The sequence below is a fragment of the Rhynchophorus ferrugineus genome, unplaced genomic scaffold (genome assembly GCF_030347505.1).
Source record: "Rhynchophorus ferrugineus isolate W39M unplaced genomic scaffold, kcgeb_rfMv2 rfM1, whole genome shotgun sequence".
Lineage (NCBI taxonomy): Eukaryota > Metazoa > Arthropoda > Insecta > Coleoptera > Curculionidae > Rhynchophorus > Rhynchophorus ferrugineus.
Window position 1 is genome coordinate 21,328,950 of NW_027472580.1, and position 27,888 is coordinate 21,356,837.

General features: G+C 31.5%; 1 protein-coding gene and 1 long non-coding RNA gene across 4 annotated transcripts in view; one reads left to right on the plus strand and one right to left on the minus strand.

Annotated features, from left to right (window-relative positions):
• Positions 1-27,888, minus strand: part of LOC143206192 (sodium-independent sulfate anion transporter) — a 35,286-nt gene that overhangs the window by 390 nt on the left and 7,008 nt on the right. Inside the window, exons 1-11 of one of the 3 annotated variants that reach the window (XM_076419019.1) lie at positions 20,168-20,278; positions 15,948-16,188; positions 12,778-12,982; positions 8,838-9,058; positions 8,522-8,699; positions 4,979-5,149; positions 4,760-4,921; positions 691-831; positions 492-631; positions 267-440; positions 52-214 (exon numbers count right to left, since the gene is read on the minus strand). In XM_076419019.1, the coding sequence (XP_076275134.1) occupies positions 52-214; positions 267-440; positions 492-631; positions 691-831; positions 4,760-4,921; positions 4,979-5,149; positions 8,522-8,699; positions 8,838-9,058; positions 12,778-12,982; positions 15,948-16,118 (1,726 nt within the window). In that variant the 5' untranslated portion in view covers positions 16,119-16,188; positions 20,168-20,278. Of the gene's footprint in view, positions 1-51; positions 215-266; positions 441-491; positions 632-690; positions 832-4,759; positions 4,922-4,978; positions 5,150-8,521; positions 8,700-8,837; positions 9,059-12,777; positions 12,983-15,947; positions 16,189-17,622; positions 18,021-20,167; positions 20,279-27,888 lie in introns of those variants that run through there. The other 2 variants (XM_076419018.1, XM_076419017.1) reach the window with 2 other exon arrangements.
• Positions 24,332-24,884, plus strand: LOC143206485 (uncharacterized). Its single transcript, XR_013008440.1, has 2 exons — positions 24,332-24,520; positions 24,587-24,884. It is a non-coding gene; the product is annotated as an uncharacterized LOC143206485 (long non-coding RNA).

The window sequence follows — 27,888 nt, forward strand, 5'->3', positions numbered from 1 at the left end:
CCTATCTAATTAAAGATATTTTACTATGGTTATGCAACGCCATATACTTACTGCATTTATCCGTCAACGATTGTTCAAAATCAAATTCATTTTGATATATCGCCAGCCTTTTACTATCACAGTTTTCGAGAGCTTTTGTTATTGAATTTTTAGGTACGAGAAATGATACAATTTTTCCATTGGCTTGCAATTCTTTGACTATTAACGAAAAACACTAAAAATTAATTTTGTCAATTTCCCTTATATTACTTTAATAACGAATGTACCTTGCCCGCAGTGTAATCCAGAGTGCTAACATTACTACAATCTATGAGGATGATGCTAATATCTTGTTTAACGTCGTTAGAATATTCTACAATTTTTTCACGGATATATTCAGCTGATGAAAATAATACAGATGATGTAAGTAATAGTTTTAAATAAATTTTATTCCCAACAACCTGAAAAATTTAAATATTTATCTAACGTCAATAATTCATATTCAACTTTACCTTTGTTATTATAATTTTAGGCCTTGCGCTAAAATACAATAACTTTCCTAGTTCAACTAGTATTCCAATTAAGATACCAAGTTCAATGCCAAGTAGTAAACAAGAGATGAAAGTGACTGAGAATGGAATCAAGTCAAGTTCTGGAATAATTTTGCAACGTTATTGGTCTTGTAAATTGAATAATAATTAATAGACTTACTGTTTATGCGCCACATAGATTTGGCTATATTTATTTCCACCATAAAAATGACAGCACAAATAATTACAGCTGCTAAAGTAGCTTTTGGAATGTATGAAAAGTATGGAGTAAGGAATGTAAATGCCAACATTACCATTATACCTGTAATATAAATTTAATTATATTATTTTATTAGTTCAGGGATCTTATATGTTTCAAAAAAAATTAATTTTTTCTACCTTTTTATATTAACAAAATAGAGATTTTATCAAGATTTATTTTTTTTAATAAATAATAGGCAATATATTAGTGTATTATTATTATTAGACAATAGTGTTGTATCATTTAAAATTGTTTAAGACCCCAAGTGTTAAGATAAGCCTTGATTTTTTTTAAATTCATGAGTTTGTGACTGAATATACACGTCATCAAGATATTTAATGTATTGCCTGTCGCATTTTGTAAATTCGTTTTAGAATCAGACAGTATTTTCCTTCTCATTTTACTCTAGTTAAAAAGAGACACTATGTTGTCTGATCAGTTCGAATATGTAAACGAATGAGCCTGTCAAAGTCGTCCGGTTGTCAGACGTTGCAAAATTCTTGAAAGCAATAGTGATAAGAGGTTGTAACTCCAACCTATAAACTATTATGGCTGTATAATTAACTTTAGTTATTAGATGTACTATAATGTTAAAATAAATTATATTTGATAACATTTTTGTTCAATTATTTCATATAGACTAGATTTTGTTGTATGTCGAAGCCAAACTGAACTAAAACTCAAAGTTGATGCAGTCGTATTTGTATGTCTCACTTGCGTTCGAGAATGACTGGAAATGAAGTGGATAGGCTTAGATGTAACGAGTTCATGCACATCAAATACAAAAGAAGCGAACACGACGCCATTATCGAGTAACATCCCACTTTTATCCGGAAGTAAATTATGGGACCAACAAATCAGTTACACTTGGAGAGATGATAATTGTTTGCCAATATTGTAAAGCTTAAAATACGGTGGTGAATCTACAGGGTTATATTGTGTCAGTGGGAAAGTAAAATTGTTACAATTGATCTCACCACCAGATCTACTACGCGCAGTAGTTTTTGGAATGGGAAATCATTCTAACCACTTCTTGGCCAATATTCAAAAATATAATAGTTGTTTCCAAATGACGTGTTCTGGCGCAAGGAATATTATACAGGACAATTTCCATTTTTGAGTTGCTATACCATAAAACTATCTTAGTAACATTCAAATAGTCTAAGCAAACTATTGTCTAAGAACCATAAACGTTTCTTCACCAGAACAACGATTTAGTCGAAATGTTCAAGAACGCATTGGATCGAATTGAAGAATCGAAACCATCTGACAGCTATAATGTCGTCATCAGACCTGACAAAATACCTGTCGGTGAGTCCTCGACAAGCAATGAAGTTCCTATTGTTGTGAAATATACATGTAAGTGATACGGATCATCTAATCGGACGTAACAAAGAGAACTCGTTTTTTTTTGTTCAAAATTGTTTTTATTCGTCGACGTAATCTCCATCAAGAGTCATATAATCATTCCAGCGCCGAGGGTAACATTTCAATACCACTATTGTGGAACGATTTATCTTTTGTCTTAAAATAGGCCTCAGTTTCAGCGATAACCTCTTCATTCGAGCGAAATTTCTTACCGTTGAGCATTTTTTAAGGTCTGCGAACAGCCAGTAGTCGCTGGGAGTCAAATCTGGCGAATACGGTGGATGTGGGAGCCTTTCCAGCCGATAGTTGTGCTTTCGGGCGCATTGGACGAGGTTCAATAAATGCTGTCCACTCAGATGTCGATCGTTTTGATTCAGGAGTGAAGTGATGGAACCATGTTTTATCTATTGCCACATATTTATGTAAAAAGGCCGGTTTGTTACGTTTAAATATGGCCAAACACTGCTCAGAATCATCAACACGTTCTTGTTTTTGGCTATAACAGTGAGCAAATATGGCACCCAGTTTAAACAGAACTTTCTTATAGTCAAATGCTCATGCAATATTAAACCAACACGTTTTTTGATACATTTACGACGTTAGCTAACTCACGGAACTTCACCTTTCGATCATTCGACAGGATTTTGTGGATTTTTTTTATGTTTTCTGGCGTTTCCACATTAATTGAACGTCCACTGCGTTCTGCATCATCGGTGTCTTTACGACCACGTTTCAAGTCAGCAAATCAAAGTTTTATTGTTGTTTCTGATGAAGCGGAGATAAGCCATTACTTCGCTTGTATTTATTATTTTGTATTTGGTATTTTTTACCCTTCGAGAATAAGTGTAAAATTGAAATTCGAATTTGTTTTGGATCAATTGTTTTGGAAATAACAAAAGTAGTGTCACTCCTAGCACAATAACTGATAATAGTTCACAAACATATGAATAGAATACGAAAATATGAATAATGAAATTTTAACAGATTTCTTTTGAAGCTTAGTACTCACTGAATAAGCGATGAATACAATAAAACTAGCATCATCTATGTGTTAGGCCCGGGGATTCTTAGCCTAAGTATTAGTTTTTAAATTAAAGACAAAAAGTTATATTTGGAGGAAATAACACCTGGTGAATACAGATAATGAATTAAGTAATATTCTACATTTCCGAAATCCGTGGCAATTTTTCACTGATGTTCATTTCAAATTAAAAATTTTTGAAGCATTGAACATTTTTAGTATAGCCACTGAAATAAAGCTTTTAATATATGGAAATTTTCTAGCAATCCATTTTTATAACATAGCTAAGAAATATAACAACTGCGCTTTCGACTCACTGATGACTAATTCCAATCAACACAAATAAGTAAAAACTTGTGGACTCTTGATACAAAATTAATAACAAGAAAATAGCGTGTGTCCACGACTAGCGAACATCTATTATACCATTACATATTACGCCATTCAGTGCAAAAAACTTAAAACTTTCAAACTTCAGCCACGGTCTTGTTATTATGAGTTAATAAGTAGTGTATGTGTGATAGTAGTAGTTTTTAGATATTAACAGGTCAATTGAATAGTCCCCGGCCTGACACATAAATGGCGCTACTAGAATTAAGTCCATATGTTTTTAGTTGGCCCTAACCATCAAAAGATGCGTGTATAAATTTGACAGCTGTCGGATCATTAGTTTGTGAATTATAGCATTTTGAATGAATAATTTGTTGTTATTGAGAAAAAATTGATAAAAAGGAATTTTGCATGTTGATAAAATATTGTGTTTTGAAGGGACAAAATACAGTTGAAGTAAAAACTTGGCTTGATGCCGAGTTTCCGGACACTGCCTCAGGAAAATCAACTATCAAGGATTGGTATGCTAAGTTTAGACGTGATGAAATGAGCACCGAAGATGGTATGGACGCCCAAAACTGGTTCTTACCGACGAAAACATTAAAAAATTCCACAAAATGATTTTGAATACCCTTAAATTGAAATTGGATAAACTAGTAGAACAGCAAAAAAAGATAACAGCTGAATGTGTACATCATATCATTCATGAATATTTGGGTATGAGAAAGCTCGGTGCAAAGTGGGTGCCGAGCGAGCTCACTTTTGACCAAAAACAACGACGAGTTAATGATTCGGAGCAGTGTTTGAAGATGATCAAGCGTAATAAACCCGAGTTTTTGCGTCGATATGTGACAATGCATGAAACATAGCTCCATAATTTCACTTTGAAGTCCAATGGACTGCACACGATGAATCCGCTCCAAAGCGTAGGAAAACGCAACAGCCGGCTGGTAAGGTTATAGCGTCTGTAATTTGAGATGCGCATGGAATAATTTTCATTGACTACCTTGAAAAAGGAAAGACCATCAACAGCGACTATTACATAACTGCAGGATATGTAATAATATGTCTGAATAAACTGCGGATTATTTTGGTGCAAACAAAGCAACAAAGATGGTGCAGAAAAGTTGGAGGGTCGCTATAATTAGTGTTAATTCCCTTGAAGGGAATTATGTTGGATAAAAAACTAATTTTTCCAAAAAATGTGTTTTACTATGGTAGGCCGGGCACTTTTCAATTGAGCTCTTATATACCGTTCCTTAAATTTACCTGTATATACTCCCGATAAAGGAGTTTTAACACCACTAGCATTGCTCACAGCTGCTCTGGAAAACGAAGCATTGACCGGATAGGATCCGAAAAATGATCCGAACATGTTACAGAGCCCTACCGCGATCATTTCTTGAGATGCATCTAATACTTTTCCTCTGGCTGTAAAGAAAGTACAAAATAATTATTCCAAACATATATGTATATCTAAATTTTTACCAAAAGCTTTGGCTATCCCAACATTGGCGAGGATCGCTACAAACGATACCACAACTATACCATAGCCTACTTCAGATATCATGCTTGTTAAGGTAATAGTGTTCGTCTGGTTACCGACAACAACTGGACTGAAGGGAATGGAGACGTTGGGAAATCCGGCCGAAACTTTTGCTGAAAAATATTGTTTAGTTATAGTTAAAGTCTTATTCAATAAAAATTAATTTATTTTATATGACGTGATTTACTAGGTTGTGATCTCTATTTATATATATATATATATATATATATATATATATATATATATATATATATATATATATATATATATATATAAAAATTCGTTAGAGAGGTAAAGAATTTTACTGTTAAATATTAATTTTCTGCGATTTTATTGAAAATATTTTTTAGCTTGTTGCAGCTGTAATGAGTATTATTGGACACGGTTACTGAAATTTTTCAAAAAATGAAAAATATAATATTGAATTCACCGAAAAAAAAAACGAATACGAACCTCATACGAAGCGGGTGACAAATCAAGATCAGCTTGAGGTTAGCTCTTTCAGAGATTAAATATATGAAATGTATAAAAACAGTGTGTAGTTTGTCAATACAAACATAATTTAATGCAATTATTTCAAGGCCAACCGTTTGTAGAAAAGTATCTAATGGAACTTCCGGATATTACTTTAAAAAAAATAACATTTTTGAAAGTATATAATCAAACGAAGGAAGAATTATAAATTCAATTTATGTATTTAGATGAGATATGGATATTTCAGAATATACCCAATGGTCAATCATGGTAAGATGATAATAAAAATAGTCTTATGAAACAAATTAGATATAGTAGTAATTGTAGATTGGAAGATAGCTTAGTTATAAACTAGAATGAGATTTTCTGAATATGATCCAATGCTGCCAGTTTCTAAGACAGGGTGATGAGAGTGGAAACAAGTAAAGGTGAGTATATAATTAATTATAACTACAGGAAATGTTATTGTAGAGTGTAAAAGATTTTTGTGCACAAAAAATAAATGAATTAAAACGTCCCCAGCCTATCATAGTAAAACACATTTTTGTTTGGCAAAATTAGTTTTTTTTTATTCAACATAATTCCCTTCAAGGGTGATACACTGATTATAGTGAGTCTCCAACTTTTCGATATCATTTTTGTAGTACGATTTGTCCTTTGCTTCAAAATAGGTCTCAGTTTCGTCGATCACCTCTTCATTCGACGGATTTTTTCCCCAGCGAGCATTCTTTTCGAAATAGTCACTGGGGACCGGATCTGGAGAATTCGATGGATGAGAAAGCAATTAGAAGCCTTATTCATTCATTTTGCCATAGTTTTCACTGACTTGTAACACGGTGTATTTTCTTGGTGAAGCAGCACTTTCTTTTTCTTCAAATGCGGCCGTTTTTCATCGATTTCGTCCTTCAAACGGTCTAATAACGCTATGTAATAGTCGCTGTTGATGGTCCTTCCTTTTTCAAGGTAGTCAATGAAAATTATTCCATGTGCATCCCAGAAAAGAGACGCCATAACCTTGCCAGACTGTTGCATTTTTCCACTCTTTGTCTTCGGAGTGAATTGGAGCCATGTTTCATTCATTGTCACATATGGACGCAAAAATTCGGGTTTATTACGCTTGATCATCTTCAACCGCTGCTCGGAATCATCAATTGATCATCATCAGTCTTACTATATTTGTAGTGCCTATTTCTATCGTTCCAGGCCCACAACTAGGGTGTTCGAAGCAAGAATGATCGACATTTGAACAAACTCCGGAAGGTAATAGTAAAGTTTGTATTCATTCAGCCAGTATACCCCTTCTGCTCATTCTTACTGTTGAATTGCTTGACTCTATAACTTCAGTCGAGATGTTCCTATACGGGCAAACAAAGTTTTACGTTGTACCGTAATATACATCCCAGGTTATTTAGTAAAACTTTTTAAAAAAGAAATTAAGTGTGATTTTTGTTTACATACAATTATGAATAAATCAGTAGACCCACAAAAGACTGATTTTATAGAGGCAAGACAATAACTCATGCACCAGACTCACATTCCATAATGACCTTTCGGATAAAATATTAAAAGTACTAACAGAGAGACGGAAGAGATAATTTTGATTTGCAATACACCAAAGTTTCTTGCTTATGGTTTTATATATATTTATATAATATTTATGTTTTATAGATATATTTATTTTTATATTATATTTATATTTTGAAGATAAATTTACATTATGAATTTATATTTATTGTTATAGATTATATTTATATTTATTTATTTCTACAGATTATATTTATATTTATTTATTTTTAAATATTATATTTATATATATATTTAATTGAATTTAATTTAATAAATTTATTTCAGAAAAATATGGTTTTTTATTTAAGTTTCATTGGTCAATTACAGTTGAGGTCAAGGTTGTCACGTGCCAAACATTACTAATGAGCCAATCAAATGTCTTCACAGTAAAATATTTTTCTTACAGGTGCCTATAATAGAAATTTAAATTGACCAATCAAATTACTTGAATGGCCCATTATGTATAAAACTTTGCGCCAGAGTCCCCTATGAGTTTCATCTCTATTACTCTATGATTGTGACATTTTGATGTCACAAATTTAGATGAAGTATGTACAAAACTTCTTTGGACAAGGCTGTATTTTAATTTTTCATGTTTTTATATAATTATATGTATTATTAATCATTTATAGATATTAAATACATATTGATCATTCAAAAACATCTTGTTGGCCCGATCGTCTTCAAGCGCTGAAAGTCATACGGCGATTACTGGAACTAAAAGGTGCATACGTACTAGGACTTTAAATCAATTTTGAAACCTGTTCAGCATGAATGTTCGTCAAAATCAGTTCTGCTTATGCGCATCTTCAATTTTCTCTGTTGACAAATGCACTACTTTGGTTTAGTTGTAGTAAATATTGATAAGCCATTGGTACCGAAATGATTTTGTAACGCCAGCAGAACAAAACTGTACAATGTTTATAGCATGAATACCACAACATATAGTTGTTTTAGTGGATGCCCTGAAGTTTCATGAATTAATTTATTATTCTGTGTTAACCAAAACCGACTGAAGAAAATAGGGATCATCACTCATTATCAATTTAAACGAAAAATCTTCAATTTCACTAGACAGCCTTAAGATTCCATTACCGTACCCAATTCGTTAATATCTCGGTATCAATTTTTGGACTAATTGAATTTTGTACGGGATATTTTTGATGCAATTTCCGCTGAGTGGCAATAAATATAATGATTATTTTCAATAAATACTGTCACTATTTCTGCTCGTTCTTGTAGCGTATATTCCATAATAAAATTTGGACGCCCACACAGCAAAATGGTTAAATCGAAACTGAGCTAAATGTCACATAACCAAGATGGCGTGCAATCAAAATAGTATCGGGATTTTTGCTCCACCTCTTATTATCAAATGAGAAGTCAAACAATGAATCTAATAGCCAATATTGTATTCAAAAAATATTATATAATTTATTACTTACATGTTAAGGCAAAGGGTTTCTCGTCGTAATGTTTGAAAACAAAGGCCAGAACTGCGCATGATATCACGACCATAGCGTTGCGTCCTACTGAAGCGAACCATACCAGTTTTTTACCTACAGATGCCGTTTTTTCAGATCCACTGGGTGTGACGGGTGGCTCACCATAATCTTTTAATTTCTGAAGAAAATATGTTTTATTAAATTGTTTAAATTATTTATGAATGAAACAAGAAAAAAACAAATGATTTTTATTGAGAAAACATTTTAAAACACCTTCAAACATAGTGACGTAAATTTGTAATTAACATATTCTCACCCTTAATAGTAATAGTACTGCGATGCACCCAAATCCAAGAATTGTATCGTATAATTTTACTTCGGTTATGTGTGCAAAAAATTTTCTCCACACTTCCACGAAATTCTCAGCCTTGAACTTGAGTCCGAATAAGTTCTTTACTTGGGATGATGCAATGGTTATGGCTCCTGCTGATGTGAACGCCGAGACCACAGGTGTTGACACAAACTCCACCAGAAAACCTAGTTTAATATTCAAATATTAAGAAAATCGTAGTTACCTGATTAAAACGAATGAACATTATTTAAAATTGCACTGAAACATTAATAATCTAGAATACAATATTATTAATCTACAATGTAATTATTATTTATAATCATAAAATTACCTTACTCCACAATCAGGATATTTCGGTTCTAAAAATAGTTTATTCTCATGTTATTTCACGCATTAGAAATGGGCATAATGTTTATAGTAGTGATCGGAACTATCGACTGAAAATGACTATCGACTGTTTAGTAATTTACTAGTTTTTACTATCGACTGTTTTCAGTCGCTATTTTCGGTCCCACTGATTTTGTTACTATTTACCATCGACTGTTTCAGTCGTACTTTTAGTTACTAGTTTTGGTTCTACTTATTTCATCGACTGATTTTTAACATTCTGGCTCTGTCATCCTAGCCACGACCTCGACAAAATTTACCTAATTTATGCGTATATAGATTTATATGATTTATGATTTATAGTTTTTTGATTTTTTGGTAGTTTGCTTATAAATAACAATATATTGTATATTAATATTATAGCATTTTAGTACGATATTTTTAAAAATATTAATGTAATAGGGTAAGAAGAATAAAATTGGGAATGATAAATAGTAAAATATTTTGACTGTTTTTATGGCAATAATAGGTAATAATTCGATAATTATCTCGATTTTTGTTAAAAAATATTTCAGTTCAATAAATAAACAAAGCACTTATGTCATTTCATTTAGATCATTTTAAATTATGTCATGGATTAGTATTTTTTCCATGATTAGGTATATGTTTAATTTTTATATAGTATTTATGGTTATTACACATCTTTAGTTCTTAGGTTTTCTTTTTCTATTGTATTATCTATATTTATTACAGTATATTATTTAAAAATAGAAATTAATAGATTAAAATATAATAAACCTTTTGTGGGGTTTTATTCCATTCCATAGAATAATTCCATTCCTTTTTATAGATCCACAGAACATTCAAATATAAAAATAATTCTACTTCGTAAATTAAATTATAAATTGCATGATATGTATGTATTATTATTATTATGGTATTCAGTAATTATTTTTTTCCTTTTATTTTTTAAAGTTAGTTCGTGAAGGAATTTATACATCTCCGTCTCGCTTATTTTACCGTTGTTCTACCTTATTGTTACCGTTCTACATCTTCGTCTGACATTACGAATTAAAAAAATCCGTGTCGAACCGTGCATTTGACTGAAAATAGTAATTACTAGTTTATACTATGTTTTGCGGCTATCGACTGTTTCGACTGTTTTCAGTCGAAAGTTCCCAACGCTAATTTATAGCATCCGTATTAAATGTAATGTAACAATGTATTACTTCCCTAGCAGTGTAAAGTACAGAATGGGTCGCCTCTTACTGGCCTATAAGTTAATTTGAAATATATAACGAAATTAAATAACTGTAATCACGAACATTTTTGATTTTCATATTTGATATCATATCGTGTTTTGTAATAAAAATGGAACTGCAGAACAAATACTCGATTATTAAACCAATCAAGACAGAGCTAAATGTGAAAAGATATACTGAGATGCATTCTGGGCTCAGGATTTTGATAAAATTTGGCTCATAGTAGGGTTGTTGGCCGGCGAAAAAAATTAATATTTTTTCTTTTATACCTTTAAACCTTAGTATTGAAATTCCCTAAAAAATTAAAATTAAGTGCCAATTTTAAAGGTTTATTAAAAATTGTATTTAATTTTTCTGAAAAAATACCGGCCAAAAATATCGATATTTTTTTCAGAAAATATCGATATACCGATCGGAGCTTTCCAAATGGAACTAAAGTTGATATTGTGTTACATTTTAGTCGGCATGTCGGTGGGCAGCCATCGGTCCACTCGTATAGGTGCCGACTTTTATTGTGTACTGAAATATTCTTATGGTTAAAAGAGGAAAATGTCCAGTTTTAAATATGATATTGTAACACTAATTGAATTAGTGGAATCAAAATCTTGTATATGGGACAAGACTAATGAAAATAATAAAAACAAAATGCTTAGAGACAAAAGCTATCAAAAAATTTTTGAATATTTAATGGATGGATATGAACAATTATCCCAAGGGAAAAAGAAAAAGTTTTTTGCGTCGCAAATATAGCAAGTACAATTTGTTGTTAACTCCTGTCATGACCCTACAAACGATATCGTGTCTGCAAGTGTAAAAGTACGTACTGATCCGTCGTGTCGGTGTCGTGTCGGCAGATGTGAAAGCGCTCATAATGCATTATAAACATTTTTATTGTTAAATATTATTTTTTAGCGTGTTGCAGCCGCAGTGTATATTAGTGAATATTATTGGACATGGTGACTCAAATATCTCAAAAATGAAAAATATAATCTTGAATTCATCAAAAAAAAATCCTCATACGAAGCGGGTGACGAATCAAGATCAGCTTCATATTAGCTCTATCAGAGATTAAATATGAAATGTATAAACAGTGAGTGGTTTTTCATTTCAATTCAAATAGAATGTAATACAATTATTTCAGAAAACTGTTAGTCTGAAGAGTATCGAAGAGGTCTAAATGGGTCTGCCAATTTCTAAGACAGTGCGATGAGAGTGCAAAAAAGTAAAGCTGAGTGTTTAATTAATATACAATAACTGTAGGAAATATTATTGTAGAGTGTAAAAGATTTTTGTGCACAGATATGTGTCTAATATTTCAGAATATACATGAGTAAGAATAGTAACTGTTTTGCAGATATGGCAAATGCAATCTGGAGAATACAGTGATTAAATCTAGTTTAGAAAGATGTATACAGCTTTAATAGAACAAATGAAGGAAAAATACAGTGAAAGCAAAATGTATTTACAAGGAACCAGTGTACCGAATGACACAAGAACTAAGCGCAGAAGGAAAATATGCTCTCTAATGAAAGTAAAAAACATTACTTGATTGTTCAATTGTTAATTAGGTGGATTAGGCCTCCAGAGGATACAACTACAAACGCGCCTACTAACTCATAGGTGGTATGGAAAAGAGTTTAATGTAAATATAATAAAGATTTACTATAATGTTAAAATAAATTATATTTTTTAACAGTATTATTGTTTAATTATTTTAGTTAGATTATAATTTTGTTCTATGTCAAAACAAAACTGAACTAAACCTGAGTTGATACGGTAATGTTACGATATTTTGACGCCACAAATTTGGATGACGTATGTACAAAATAACTTTTGATAGACTGTATACATTTGTCTATTCCACTGCTATTCCAACCTCTAGTAGTAAACTAGCTCTAAACTTTTTTCAGTTAATATACGATACTTTTCCTTCTCTGTTCTTTTCAGTGAATTTATAATTATATAAATATAATATTTAATGAATTACTGCAGAACTCCCCGTTTTGGAATATTTTTAATAGTAAAATTGGATACATGTACATCTCACGGAAATATATAATGTCAGACAATGCTTTGTATTGCATTTGTGTGGAAATAACGTTTTATATAGAGAAGCGTAATTTAACGCCTCTTGTGAACACTGACATTATTTAAGTAAAGGTTGATCAAGAAATCTATATATTGCAAATCATATTGAATTATGTTATGAAAATTGATGAGATAATTTCAAACCTTCGAATGGACTGAGCAAAGTTCAGTCTCACAGGTAGTTAATTTATTATAGAAAATAACCTTAAATTATTTACTTCACATACCTAAATGCAGCACTCCACAGAAGAGCTCTACAATACCGGCGAAAAACGTTAAAAGCAACGCTGCCTGAACGTTTCCGAAACTTGCCTCGTGCGTGTATTGGTACGTGAGTAATGACAGCAATGCTGTGGGTGCTATATTAAGTTCTGGAATTGTTCCAAATATGGCATAAATGAATCCTCCACAGAGCGATGAATATAACCCATACTGAAAAGAGAACACACAGTTAATAATTTTACGATATGAATATGATACTTATTACTAATTACATGGGATGGACAAAATAATATGAACATCTGAAATGTACATCGTCTTTATTAATAAGGTGTATTGCTCTAAGGCTATTTGCTCTTAAAACAGTTGTAGTTCTCGCGGAATAACACTGATTATGGTGACCCTCCAACTTTTCGATACCATTTTTGTAGTACGATTTGTCCTTTGCTTTAAAATACGCTTCAGTTTCGGCGATCACCTCTTTATTCGACGAAAATTTCTTCCCAACGAGCATTTTTTTGAGATCTGAGAACAGGAAATAGTCGCTGGAAGCCAGATCTGGAGAATACGGTGGATGAGGAAGTGATTCGAAGCCCAATTCATGGAGTTTTGCCATCGTTTTCACTCACTTGTAACACGGTGCATTATCTTGGTGAAGCAGCACCTTCTTTTTCTTCAAATGCGGCCGTTTTTCAGCGATTTCGTCCTTCAAATGGTCCAATAACGCTATGTAACAGTCGCTGTTGATGGTCCTTCCCTTTTCAAGGTAGTGAATGAAAATTATTCCATGCATATCCCAAAATACAGATACCATAAACTTACCAGCTGACTGTACTGTACTGACTAACTGTGTGCAGTCCACTCGGATGACTGTCGATTGAACTTCGGAGTGAAATGATGTAGCCATGTTTCATCCATTGTCACACCATGTCTAAACTTAGCATTCCAATCCTATATTGTTGATTTTCCTTGGGTAGTGTCCGGAAACTCGGCATCAAGCCAAGTTTTTGCATCAACTGTATTTTTTCCTTCGATAAGCAATATCTTATCAACACGCGAAATTCCTTTTTATCCATTTTTTCGCAATAACAAAAGTCGCTTCACTCAAAATGCTATAATTCACAAACTAATAATCCGACAGCTGTCAAACTTATAAGCATCTTTTGAGGGTTAAGGCTAACTAAACAACGCATGGATTTAATTCTAGTAGCGCCATCTATGTGGCAGGCCGGGGACTTTTCAATTGACTTGTTAGATTCGTAGAGTGTCTGAATAGTTTTCAGCGGAAAGTTGTTCCATTCTTGTGCATAAAACATGCGCTATTTGCTTCAGTGATGTTGAATATGGTAATCTACTTCTTCTCTGTACTAAAACCCCCGAAATGGTTGTATTATGTTGAGCTGTAGCGATTGTGCTGTCCAGGGCAGATAATTGTTGATAATTTGAAGATACTCAAATGCCTATGACAACATTATTTTCTTGAAATATCTCAATGTTTGGCAGCAATATGTTAGAGATATTAATTCGCAGTGATCAGTGGTCAGTGATGTGAATGAGAGAACCAAGTGAATAGCACGATATTGCTATCCAAATCCTAACAGAAGCTCCCATACCTGACCTTACATGAATCCGGTCGTTTGTTCCCTGTTATCCATATCATATTCTTCTAATCATCAAGTATCCAGGTTTTATGATTGTTGTGCCATTTCTTTCGCAGGTTAGCGTTGGCTTCTGTTTTAGGGGCTTTATATGTCTATTCTTTTGAACGATAGTTTTGTAATGATTTTACCATACTATTTTTGTCGAAACAGAATTACTCAAGTGTGTATTAAGATCTGTTATCAATTTTGCCTCAGTAGTTTTATGTTGTTTAGCTACAATCCGTTTTAAACGTCTTAAGAAAACTGAGATATCACACATTTCACCGATCGCTTATTTTAACGGTATATTACGCAGAACAAAACGTATATTACGAGAGTGGTCCGATAAGTACTTGGCCTCACCACCCAATGGCGCCACTATCGCAAGAGGAATTTATTATCACGTAACACATTTTTATAGATAGTTACTGTACATATTTTAGCCAAAATCAACTCGTAGTTTTGTCTTGACGGCGTGTGGAAGTTAGCAAGGGATTCGATTCTTGTTTGTTCACTCCAGATAAGCGCAACCTTCTTCTTAATAACCAACTTCAGAACATTGTTTGACGCTGTTTAAGCTCAATTCGAAGGAGTTTCTGTGTCGTTTCATGACCGTTGATGAGACAGATTTACTGGTATACACCAGAGACCAAGGAACAGTCTAAACAGTGAACTTCACCCGGAGAACGTGCTCCGAAAAAGGCGAAGACTCTCCTATCGGCTGTATCGGCTGTGCGGAAAAATGATAGTCCGGTGGCTTTTTTGGGATTCACACCGAATTGTAGAATAAACGGCATCATTTTCGAAGAAAAGTGTTCTTCCGCACTCGTTACGGTTAAATTGGTCGAATTGAGCTACGAACTGCTACCCCATCCGTATTCTCCAAATTTGGCTCCATGCGACCTTTTTTGTTTCCAAACTAGAAAAAGTCACTCGTCGGGCAGAGATTACAAAAATCATTACAAAAAGATTAAGGAGGTCATCGCCGCCACGGAAGCCCACTTTGCAGACCCCGAGAGGCCTATTTTTCAGACGAGTTAAAGAATTGGAGTATCGCTGGGTCAAGTTTATCAAGCTAAAAGGAGACTATGTTGACTTCCAAAATTTTCGTTTTTCCTTCGTAGGCTAAGTAATTGTTGGACCCCCCTCGTACACTGAAATATATCATACAGGGCTTGGCATGTAAAACAGAAGCGGTATTGCCAACATAAAACAATATAATACATTTTCATGGTGTTTATATTATTTTGTCTATCCCCTGTATATATTAATGGTGTTGGATTTCATTTCATTAACATAGATTTTTAAAACTAAATTAAAATACAACAATGAAAAAATTGTTTACTGAAAAAAAGAGTTTGTGAATGTTGGGCGAAACAGGTCAAAGTAAGCTCATGAACTACATTAAAGAAGTCAAGAAGAGCAACTGTAACTATGTTACTGAAGCATGTTATAAGGCAGCCTACTATATTTATATCATTAGAAATGACATTTATTGAGAAATAATGGAAATTTTACAAATTTATTAATTAACTTACTTGTGGTTCTAAACCCGCTAATGAAGCGTAAGCTATCACTTGAGGAATCAGAGTGAGGCCCACTGTAATACCGGCTACCAAGTCACAAATGACAGCATTAAGGTCATAATGTCTGACGAATTGCCATATCGGTACAAACTTCTCCAGAAAACGCCAGTTATTGAACATCATCACAAAGTAAATAAAAAGTCATAAATTAATTACAATTATTCTCTTCCTGTTGTTGTCGTCGGGCGTCCGTCTGCAAATTGAAATTACAAGTCATGTTAAAATTGTTCAGCTATTTTTCCGCTCAAAAAATAACAATAAGTACAATACCAACAGAGCGGAGATGTTGAGACAGTTTAACTAGGAATACTAGGAGGTTTTTGATATATAGTATGTTCTCTGAGTTTAAATTAACTCTTTTAGAGATTGTAAAATGGTATATGGCTTAGGTAACTTGATTTTTCCTTTCTACCATCTTTTTCACTTCAACAATAATTTCCACCTTCTTTACTTAATTTCTGAAAATGTTAATATAGTAAAATATTATTTTTCGACTATTCAACTTTCTGGTAGTAAAACAATTCTAAACTCTAAATAACCCCTTTTACCAAATACTGTTCACTGAAATTTCATAGATGCAGATGCTACTGACTGACAGAAAAAATTACACTATTTTTTTTTTCATTATTTACTACTCGTATATCAACAAAATTTGACTTTAATATGAGTCATATCTCGAAGAAACATATATTTTTCATACAGAAGACTGGGTTATATGAAGATATCAGATGCTGGAATGTATTTTGATCAGCGATAGCAATTGCTGATCATTGATATTGTGTTATTCAGTACATACGTCAGTATATGAACGCTAAACTCTCAAAATCGCATTTTTGACATTCGACATTCATTATATAAGTTTATAAATGCAGGTCAATTTTTAGACCCGAGCAGATGAAAACGATTCTTAACATTATTTTATGCTATGAACTCAGATCTTGAATCCATGTGTCAAAATTGATAAAAAAAATTGTTAGCCGATGTTTCTCGCTATTTTTTTAAAAGAAATTAAATATAATTCTTAAACATTACAAAAAACGATTTCATTATTTTTAATAAATTTTTGAAATTGGTAGTTAATTTTAAAAATTTAGGATATTTTTACATATTTTGCTTGGCGTCCCTGTAAATGCAATCGAATTCACACATGGAAATAGCACTGTGCTCTTCTGGTTTCCAGCCAAGTGTTTTTGTTGCTTTAGTTGTTGGTAAACGTGGAAAAGTCATGGCAAATGCACTCAAAGTTATATATTTCTCGTACTCTGTTTTGCTAACAACTGTAAACACTGATAAGCTATGGATACCGAAATTGTTTTGTAATGCGTGCAGAATTCGATTGCTTTTTATGTCTGTAGGATATCCGTGTAGTTGATTATCATTATGTGAAAAAGGTTTGCCGAATGGTGCCGTCTCGCTCTTGACGTTCTCAAATATGCGTAGTTTAACATATCATTTTTTACTCTGTTAAAAGATCGATAGCTTAGAATCTGTTTATCTAATATGTTTATGAATCTATTTATCTAAATATTTCGAACTAATGCATAAATAAATTTAATACAAAAACTTGACATAAATATATACGAAATACACAAATACATTAGACGTATAAGCTAATTTCTACACTCACCTTTGTTACTTTCTTCCAGAAAAAACTCACTTTGTCATTTTTTTGGGTTATTGATTTTATGGAAATTATTATTCTTTCTAAACGAATTGTTATAGAAAGTTTCTTTCAGAACGTCTACTAATTATAAAAAACTGATACGATATGCCAGTTGTTTACTTTTATTCACCTTCACAGTTTATACTTGCAGAAAAAAAACAGCAGGCTTTGGAGTGATGAACATGATGTCGACATTTATTTACGTAAATAAACAATAATTTTATACAAAAATATTGATACTGATTAAAATTATTGTTTAATATTTCACTAAAAATTATAAAACAAAATAGAAATTTAATGTAGAACTAGTTTTTATATAATCAGTGTTTAGTAATTAATGGATACTTATTTTTATTTTGACTGATGGAAATTAAATTAATAAAATTCTCTTAGATGTTATTTTTATAGATATTAGATAGTAATTTAATTAACACTGAGCTATATGTTGGAGATAATTGAAAAACTTACCAGGACATGTTAATTTAAACCAATAAAACTGATTTATGTTTCGACAGGTTCGAACTAATTGTGACACTGTTGAGACTGCCAAATATAATCTTGTAATAGTACAATGTAACGGTGCTACTATAGCCTTCATTTACCCTTGATTTGAAGAAGAGAACCCGCAATTTCCCATTGAAAAAACGAAAAAATATAATGAACTCTGATCAATTATTTTGTTTTCCGTTTTTTCACTTTACACAATTACATTTTCTGCATTATTTCTATTAGATCATTGTTATAAAGCGTATAAACAAGTTTTGAGGTTTTACTATTAAATTTTAGTGGTTATTCATATAAATTGCTAGGGTGTATTTTATTTAAAATACTGTTAATCGCTGTCTATGACTCATCTTCATCTCATTAGGCCTCATCTTTCAGGCGGTATACTTGCGACCGACGCTTTCGGTTCTATAAATCGATATATTAATTCAATCAATATATGTTTCCAGAATATGACATTTCTTAGGTTGTCAAGATAATAAGTCCGAAATTTATCAATTTTTACCTGAATATTGAATTTTTTGTAGATGTGATTACTTTATAGTTGAGGTACTTTTTTGATTGTTAAAATATAGATATGTTTTATTTTAAAACCTGGATTTAAATCTTGGATACCACCAGAACAGGACTCAGACTCAAAAGAATCAAACCATCTCATCTTGTATAGTGTTGTGTAGTCAGGTGCATATATTAAAAAAATCAGCGTGACATGTATAAACATTATTTCACCAGAGATTAGTAGAGCCGAAGAGTCCTCTTAGTTATATACCTAGATTTAAGTTATCATAAAGACAAATTGTAGGTTAGACGGAAACGACTAGTAACAATATATTAATTAAATAATAAATAATAAAAAAAAATTTAAATCCTTTATTTTGTTCGTCCGAATAGTTAATATATAATATATATAATATATTGAAATTCGTTTTCGAAATAATATATCGAAATATATATAATTTTTTCAACATCGAAAAGGTTTCATAAATTATATTTTTACAAGAAATCTATTATAAAATCGATATATCCATATTCTTGAAAAATATGTTTTTTCAAATTTAATTAATATAATTAATGATTAATGTCAAAAAGTTAGAAAAAATAATATGCTTTTTCTTATATTTCAGTCTCCTTTTTACCAACGAGGGTTTATCTGGCCTGGACCTACTGTTTAACGTGGGCTCCGAATCACGGTCCTCGGCATTAAGCCTACCGACTAACGAGTAACCAACTTCATCCCTGAAGACATCCGGTCTTACCCAGCCTGGTTACTGGCTCCTAGAGTGACTGGGATCATTTTCCTTGTCGGATTGTACGCTCTTGCTTAGGACAATCACAAACATAAATTTACGGGCATTCCCCAGCAGGATTTGAACCCGCAATACTAGGTGGACCGTCCTGTCGCCTTTCCCACTGCGCTAACCAAGCCGATATAATATGTTTCTAGCAAAATGACATATTTTACAAACCAATGATTTTTTTTTGGGGTTGTCAGAGCAATAAGTGTAGGAAATATCGATTTATTTTTCGGAATATCAATATTTTCTCGCGCATATAGAAAATGTATCAAAAACTATATTATTTCAATAAATCAATATATTTTAAAATTCAATTACTTTTTTGCTATTCAAAGTAACAATGATATAAAATATCAATATATCTAAAGAGTCCCTAATATTTTTTTGTAAAATGATATCTATTTCTCTGTAATTATTATTTATTTTATCATATGGTTTAACTGCTTGAATTGTCATTTAATTCTCTATTATACCATATAGTTTTTAATAATTGCGTTTTCCCTAATCTTATCATTTGATTACTAACATTATATTAATTAGTCAATATTAATTTGAATTATTTTTGTACATTATTATTCATTTTTTCTTATTTACAATATTTACTGCACCAATATAGCTTCTTTGTCGAATCATTATATTTTATTAACCGACTTCAAAACAGAAGGTAGTTTTATGTTGGACTGTATAAATATAATTTAATGTATGCTCACCGTTTTCTCAGACAATTGTGGACTGATTTTCAAAATTCTTTTTTTATTCGAAAGAGTAAACTTTCGAGGCGGTCCCATTGGAACCAAGTTAGGATCTGATGGCGGAATCCAGGGAAATCGACGGACAGTCTAAAATTTCAGAGACACTTACAGTGTTTTCACATATTTTTTTTTATCTAAAATAATCAGTTATTTGTGTATAATGTTATTGCTGAACTGATGAGACGGAAGACACAATTCTTCAACGGTTAGGAGTTAGAGTAGAGGATATTTCTTTAAATATTATGGGGACGTCCAGATAACTAATTATATACTTTTAGGTTATTTAGGTAAACTGATGAACGCAAGGACTGGACTGCTATACCCTTCAGAGGTTTTTCAGGAGTTTTTATTGGTTACCAAAGTCGTTTAGTGCAAAAGCTGTTCAGTTTGCTTTCTAAGCATTAACCGTAACATATAGAAAGCCGTAGAAATACTACAGGCAACTGCTTCTAAGGTGTAGTGGTTAGAGCGTTCAATACACACGTGGAGGTGGCGGGTTTGATTCCCGGCGGGGGCAACGACTTTTTTTTCTAGTTTGGTTAGAACATTTGTCGAATCACCTCTAATCGTTCTTTATTTTCTATCATTGTTTCTTTAATATTTTTTCCTCATACATCTTTACTTGACCTAAATAACAGCATAATTTATTGATTAAATTAGATACTTTTTTGCAATATATTGATATTGTAAATTGAGTTTTTTGTTGTGTTAAAAATCTAAGTTTGATTATTTTTTAATATTTAGTTCCTTATTTATTTTTTGAAGTCGGTTCAATTTTTGTGATAACAATATTTTATCCACTATTTATTAATCTCACACACACTCTCTCTGACAGATATTATTCAGAAGGTTCATTCCTAAACATTTTCATTTAAAAGTAGCGCTCATCAGGATAATGTGACATCTATCGAAATAATTGATAAGAAGATTCATCTTGTTTTATTATGTTGTTTATTTGCATTGTTTAATTATGTTCATTTTAGCTCAGAAAGCTTCATTTGAAGACAACTGTTATGTTACGTTTATAATTTGAATATATAACTGTAGATAAAACACACCCTATTATTTTTAAGACAGCGTGATAATACTGGCTTAATTCAAAAAAGTTGTCATAGGTGATTTCAAAAGTTAAAGGATAGTAAATAACTTACGTTGGACTTTTGAATCGATTCAAACTACGATTTTTCCAACGCAATATGTGAGTTTTTTAAAAGAAGAAAATGATAATTAACTACTGATAGATACTATTTTAAATAAATCCTCAAAATGTATTTGTACATTCAATAGCGCAGAAAAATAATTTAAGAGAATTTAAAAGATAATTTATACAGTTTTTTGCAAATTGACTAATTGAAAAGTGTGAAAAGCTTATTCTTTGGTTCAATAAAATTGACATTCTTTCCATTTTATGACTATCGTCACTTTGCAAATATTAACAATACAAATACTCATGTAACACTCGTAAAACAAATAATCAGAAGGCTAATATTCGTATAGAAAATGTTAACACTATACCAATAATGTGCAGCAATTAACGCGACAACAACAATCAACAAATCCGAGAAAACAGCTTTTTATTGTGAAGGCTATCTAAAACCAAGTTATTTTTATCATCGCCAGCCGTAGACAATACGAAGAAAAAAATTGTTGTTAATTTAACGTTCGCGGTTATAATTAAACGGTTACCTCTTTAACTTCCTTCGTTTTTTGCTGTTGTTTTCCTTTCTGGTGTTGGTTACTGAGCAGAATATCACTTTTTGCTTTGGTGTTCATTATCTGAATTGAAATTGTGCATTATCATGATCACTTATTTCAAACAATTAAAAGTAAAAGTTTGGTTCTCTCCATTGATGAATATTATTACAAGTTATTATATTCTATATTAATAACTGTAAGTTTAATATGAATAATGTCCAAAGCTTTTGAGAAATTACACCTATAGCTTTAATAATAAATAGAAAAAATTATTATTCTCGACTATAATTTTTTGTTAGACAAAATTAATCTGGACTGAAATAAAATAGGTACGTAAATAAAATATATTGTTCAGTAAGTTAAATTGAATAAACTCTTCACTTATCCTCCTTTTCAGTTACTAAAACCATATGTCACAAATAGATATTTTACGATCAAGCAATATTATGAGCTCACTGAATTATATCCAATATATTCAGCACTTCCACAAAGCAGTGTACTGGGTTCGATATTGTATCTTCTATATACAGGTGATCTTCTACCGACTGCAAAAAGCACTGCTGATTTATTTTAAAGTTTAAGAAGAGCGAGAAGTTAGAGGGAGCTGCACGCAGAAAATATATAGTTTATTGCAACAGTTTTTTTTCTAACAGTTCAGTTTTCTTATTTGAGGTAAATAAAAATTGAGCAATTTTGAGCAAGCAAGCAGATGCTTTATCTTATAGCATGATGAATTTATTGTATTATTAGTTAATCTGAGGTAATCTGTGAACAAAATTAGTTTTGCAAAACTGACGCTAATATATTGGACTTATCCTGCTGAGGCATGGTCGTAAATTTATGTAGGTCCTGTCTAGATAGACCCTTGGTTGGTAAAAGGAGGTATATATATATGTATATATCCGTTATCTTATATTATCTTATATAATAGTGGCGGAGTCTCAACCATAGTGATGAAACGAAATGAAATGTTTTAGTTAGCGAATATCGTATCACAGTGTCCTGTGTCTAACATTTCAAAATTATATTAAATTTAATCATCAAATATTGGTCCATTTCTTAATATAGATAAAATATTAAAATGTTATTACATATTAATTTTATTGAGTATTTGTCTAGTTGTCACAAATAATTTAAATACTAGTAACATTTAAAATGTAGAATAAGGCCTTCAAAGAAGGAATTTAAGAAAATAGATAATGTTATTTCAACATTAGTTGCTTATTCTTAAACTATAAATATATATAAAATATATGGCGAGATGCAATTGCTAGATGGTAAAAAATTAATAGGAGACCCTAAAACGATCCTACATCTCAACTAAGCAACTATAATTAATAAAAGTCCTTTGGTACTAGCGGATAGTAAGTTTATAATAAAGTTAAACCTGAAAAAAAATGCAACTTAAATATCTTGAAATAAACAAATCACTTCTTTGTTGTAACAGTACATAACACTTTCAAAATAAAAATAAAAATCGGCTTAATTACACTCAAAATAACTTTATACAATACCTAACTAATTTCATCGGCAATATTTTATCTCTGTCCATGGAAACTATCGAACAATATTCAATAGTTGAAAAAGGAAAAAGTATGTATCATCAGTAGTATAAATACTCTAATCAAAACAAGAAAATGTTGCTGCTAATTATGTAACAGGATCTAAGTCATCTTTTAATATATGAAAACTGCCTGAGCATTGAATATTAACTGTTAATGATTCGTTTACGCGATTTATCTCTAAACTTCAATATTTTATCTGGATGAATATTTATATTTAAATATCTACATCACCTTAGACAAAAAGCAGATAATATCCAATTTAATAACAAAACTGTAAAGGTTAGGCAGAAAGATACACCCAGCTTGACTTAGAATCAAAAATATTGGTTTATTAGGTTTCATAATTGAAGCTAATTTGGACTTAAAATGGGGTTGCACTTAAACACCAAACCAACTGGTAATCTAACGCTTCCAAATTAAAGTTCTTTAATTAGTTACCATTGCTTATCGCTACGTAATCAATGAAAAACTGTACAATAACTGAAATCAAATTACTTTAGGATATTTTGCAAATACGATTTATATAATAAGGTTATTAAATTACAGCAACCTGCAAGTAAACACCTACTAGGTAACATGCGGTAGTAAAGTAGAGAACTGAAACGAATATATATATATATATATATATATATATATATATATATATATAAGTTTTTTGTAAATTCGTTTTAGAATCAGACAATATTTTCCTTCTCATTTCATTCTAGTTAAAAAGAGACACAACGTGGTCTGACTTGTTCGAACACGTAAACGAATGAGCCTGTCAAAGTCGTCCGGTTATCAGACGTACGCAAAATTATTCAAAATATTAGTTATAAATAGTATAGGTTATAAACCGGTAAACGTTATTTTAGCGCTTTAACTATTTTGATACATTTTAAATCGCTCCGTAATATATCATCTTTGATTGAAAATTCCGAAAACCATAGATATTCAGGGTTTCAAATTTATTGCGGCTTTAATAAATTATTTCTTAAACTCAAATTTATTATTAAATTATAGAAAGGACATAATGAAGGCGCTCGTTTTGCCCGTAAATTCCGCTATGGAGGTAATTATTGATGATATTAAGTATTATAACATAAGTTGCTACAATTTTATTGAAAATGTTTTTTAGCGTGTTGCTGCTGCGCTGAATATTAGTGTGTTCACGTTGAATAACATCGTTTACAAAATTAACAATACGTTAGATTCAACTAAGAAAACCCATCTAGATACGAAGTTGGTGAAGAATTTTGGCCATCTTGATATTGGCTCTATTCGAGATTCGAAATATACGATATAAATATAATTTAATAAAATTATTTCAGAGAAAATTGTTAGTCTGGAAAGCATATATAAAAGAGTTAGGAACATGCAGCTTTTTGAGGTATGTAAGACATCCCTTCATACACTCTTACGGGGAATGGATTTAAATGGTGTGGATAACCCTCGAAGAGGTCTAATGGAATTTCCAGACATTGACTTAAAAAGAATTCCATTTTTAAAGGCCTACAATAAAATCAAGGAAGATAAATTATTTGAATTTGTGTTTGTTTTTTGATGAAACTTTCAAAATGGTTCATTGGGGCACTCTTGGCAAGACAGTAACAAAAAAGTGTAAATACAACAAAAATTGATGGAAACAGGTAAAAGTTGCAATAGCATTTGATTACATTTTGTTGATCAATATACTTATTAATAATTAATTGCAGATATTGTTATTCATGCTTCATGCTTTCAGTTTTATTCCTGGTGCTGAATTAGTGTTTTCCTCCAAATCCAAGGGCTACTACCATGGAGAAATGAACCATAACATGTTTTTCTTATGGTTTGAAAATCAATTGTTGAAAGCCTGAGGGAACCATCAGTGATTATATTGGACAGTGCACCATAGCACACTGGTGGAAAAAATCCCAACAATAGCATCAACAGAGGCTGTCATGAAGGAATGGCTTGCAAAACATGAATTGAGTCTTGAAGAGACTGCTAAAAACTGAACTATTTCTAATTGTTACTAGGTAAATATAAATGAAATGTTTCATTGCCCTTCTTGCAATTTACTTTTTTAGAAGGCCGAAAAAAGATATATAGTAGATCAATATTCAATTCAACTGAGTTGATATGGGGGCAAGCAAAGACTTATTATAATAGACATGCTGTTCGAGAAGCATATTCTATCAAGAACTGTTTGGATATGTGGAAGGAAATATTGTCAACCATAACACAATCGGTTTGGATGAACTCGATAAGACATACGGAGGAAGTAATTTATAAATGGTAGAATTATGAACATGATTTGTGACAGATTGGAAATTAGCAAATTAGTGATTGAACTGGTTAGTGACTCTGAAAGTGAAAGTGACAAAAGGAAACTTTCAGGATATATAATAATGCTGGAAAGTCCTGAGACAGAGTGATGAGAGTGGAAACAACTAAAGGTATGCACATAATTAATAGAATATAACTGTAGAAAATGGTATTGTAGAGCGTGAAAGATTTATGTGCACATATATGATTGTAAATGTTCAGAATTAAACATGAGCATTAGGATATAATGTATGAGGGAGAATTAATTCTAACTGTTTTGTAGATATGGTAAATGCATTATACAGAATTCAATGATTAATTTTGTCAAGAATGGTGTACACAGTTAGTAGCAAAAGAAATAAAAGATACAGTGATATCAAGATGACTTAGCAAGTAAACACACCATCCAAGGAAATAAGAACTAAACGTAAAAAGGTAAAAGGTCTCAAATGAATGTAAAATACATTACTTTGATATATAATTGTTTATTAGGTGGATTAGGCCTCCAGGGGGATACCAATACATAAAAAAACGTATCTAGAACTCTACCTCATGGGTGGTGTGGAAAAGAGTTCAGTGTAAATACGAGTATAATAAAACAACTCTAACCTACAAACTATTATACCTGTGTTCTTAATTGTAGTTTTAAGTCCGTGGATAATATATGCATTAGATGTACTATAATGTCAAAATAGACTAAATAAAGGTTCGATAACATTTTTATTCAATTATTTTATTTAGATTATAATTTTGTTGTATGTCAAAGCCAAATTATTAAATGAATTAAAATGAACTTTATTAAATGAATTAAAATGAACTCTGAATTAAAACTCAGAGTTGCGGCAACATTGTGATATTTTGACGTCACAAATTTCAATGACTCATATACAAATAAACTTTGAATAGCCTATAGTACTGTTTTTACCTAAATTTACATAGTGTCACTATATGGTACGCTTTTCCAGGTTTTGTGGCTTCAGATTCCAATCGTCTACGGCTGAGATTATTGTAGCTTCAGTTCGCCTCTGGTGAACACCTTGAATTGTGATCCGTGTGCCGGGATTCCACCGACTAGAGATGTTTTTGAAAGGTCGAATATTTCTTACCTGGAATAGTTTATAGCCAGGGGTCTTTGAGTATCTTTAATCTACCTTATGTGACCTTACGGCTTCATCTGCGATATTTTTGTCTGAACTTCACTTAATTACACAGAGACGTGCTTCGAGTAACTGCGAAAGGATTGTCAATCCAATGTCAACCTGTTTCCTTTTATTAATAGTAAATTTTATTCCATTTAATTGACTTAATTCAAAACAGCCTTGTGTTCTCTCTGGAAGTTCAATAAGATTAACATCCGGTATATGCATTATGCAATTCTGATATGATAACTGGATGACCTCCATATAGCTTGTGTATTGCCAACTTGTTTACCCAAATATTATAAATAGTTGACGATTTGTATAATTTCAAAATTACTAATATTTTGTTCATCACAGTAAATATCAAAAATTCTACCAGCTTGACTTTCTTGTTCTTAAGTTCGGAATCGTTTACTATCGGAGTGGAATAATACAAAGTCTCGATTATTGTTAATCATGTACGAGTCACTTTAACAAACAAAAAAATTCGATTCTATTATGTCAGCAATGTCGGGTTTTTGCACATTCCAGGAAAGCAGAATCGAACTGCTAACTTTTTTGCGCCGATAACTTAATAGAGTTTTATAGTTGCGTAACATTTATGGTAATCCGCACTTGACATATCGCAAAATGAATTGGAGGAAATGGGTTTAGTTATTTAATTTTTTTCTCGCCGTAAAATTGTGTTTTTGCTCCGTAAACAATTACTTGTAGCATTGAATGGGTCGCTTTTTAATAAAATGATTGTTTATGTAGACAATTCCTTCGTTGCCGTGTGCATTCTTTGAACATTAATTATATAATTATTTGTTGTAATTATCCGTATGAATTACGTCTATCTTACTTTAATTTTAATTAATCCGTTTAGTATTATTATTATATATACAGTAATATTCTATTTCCTATATATAAATTAATTACTGTTACCGACTCAAGCTCCAGAATAGCTGAACTGATTGGGATAGTTTTGGTTTTGAAATATTTATGGGAT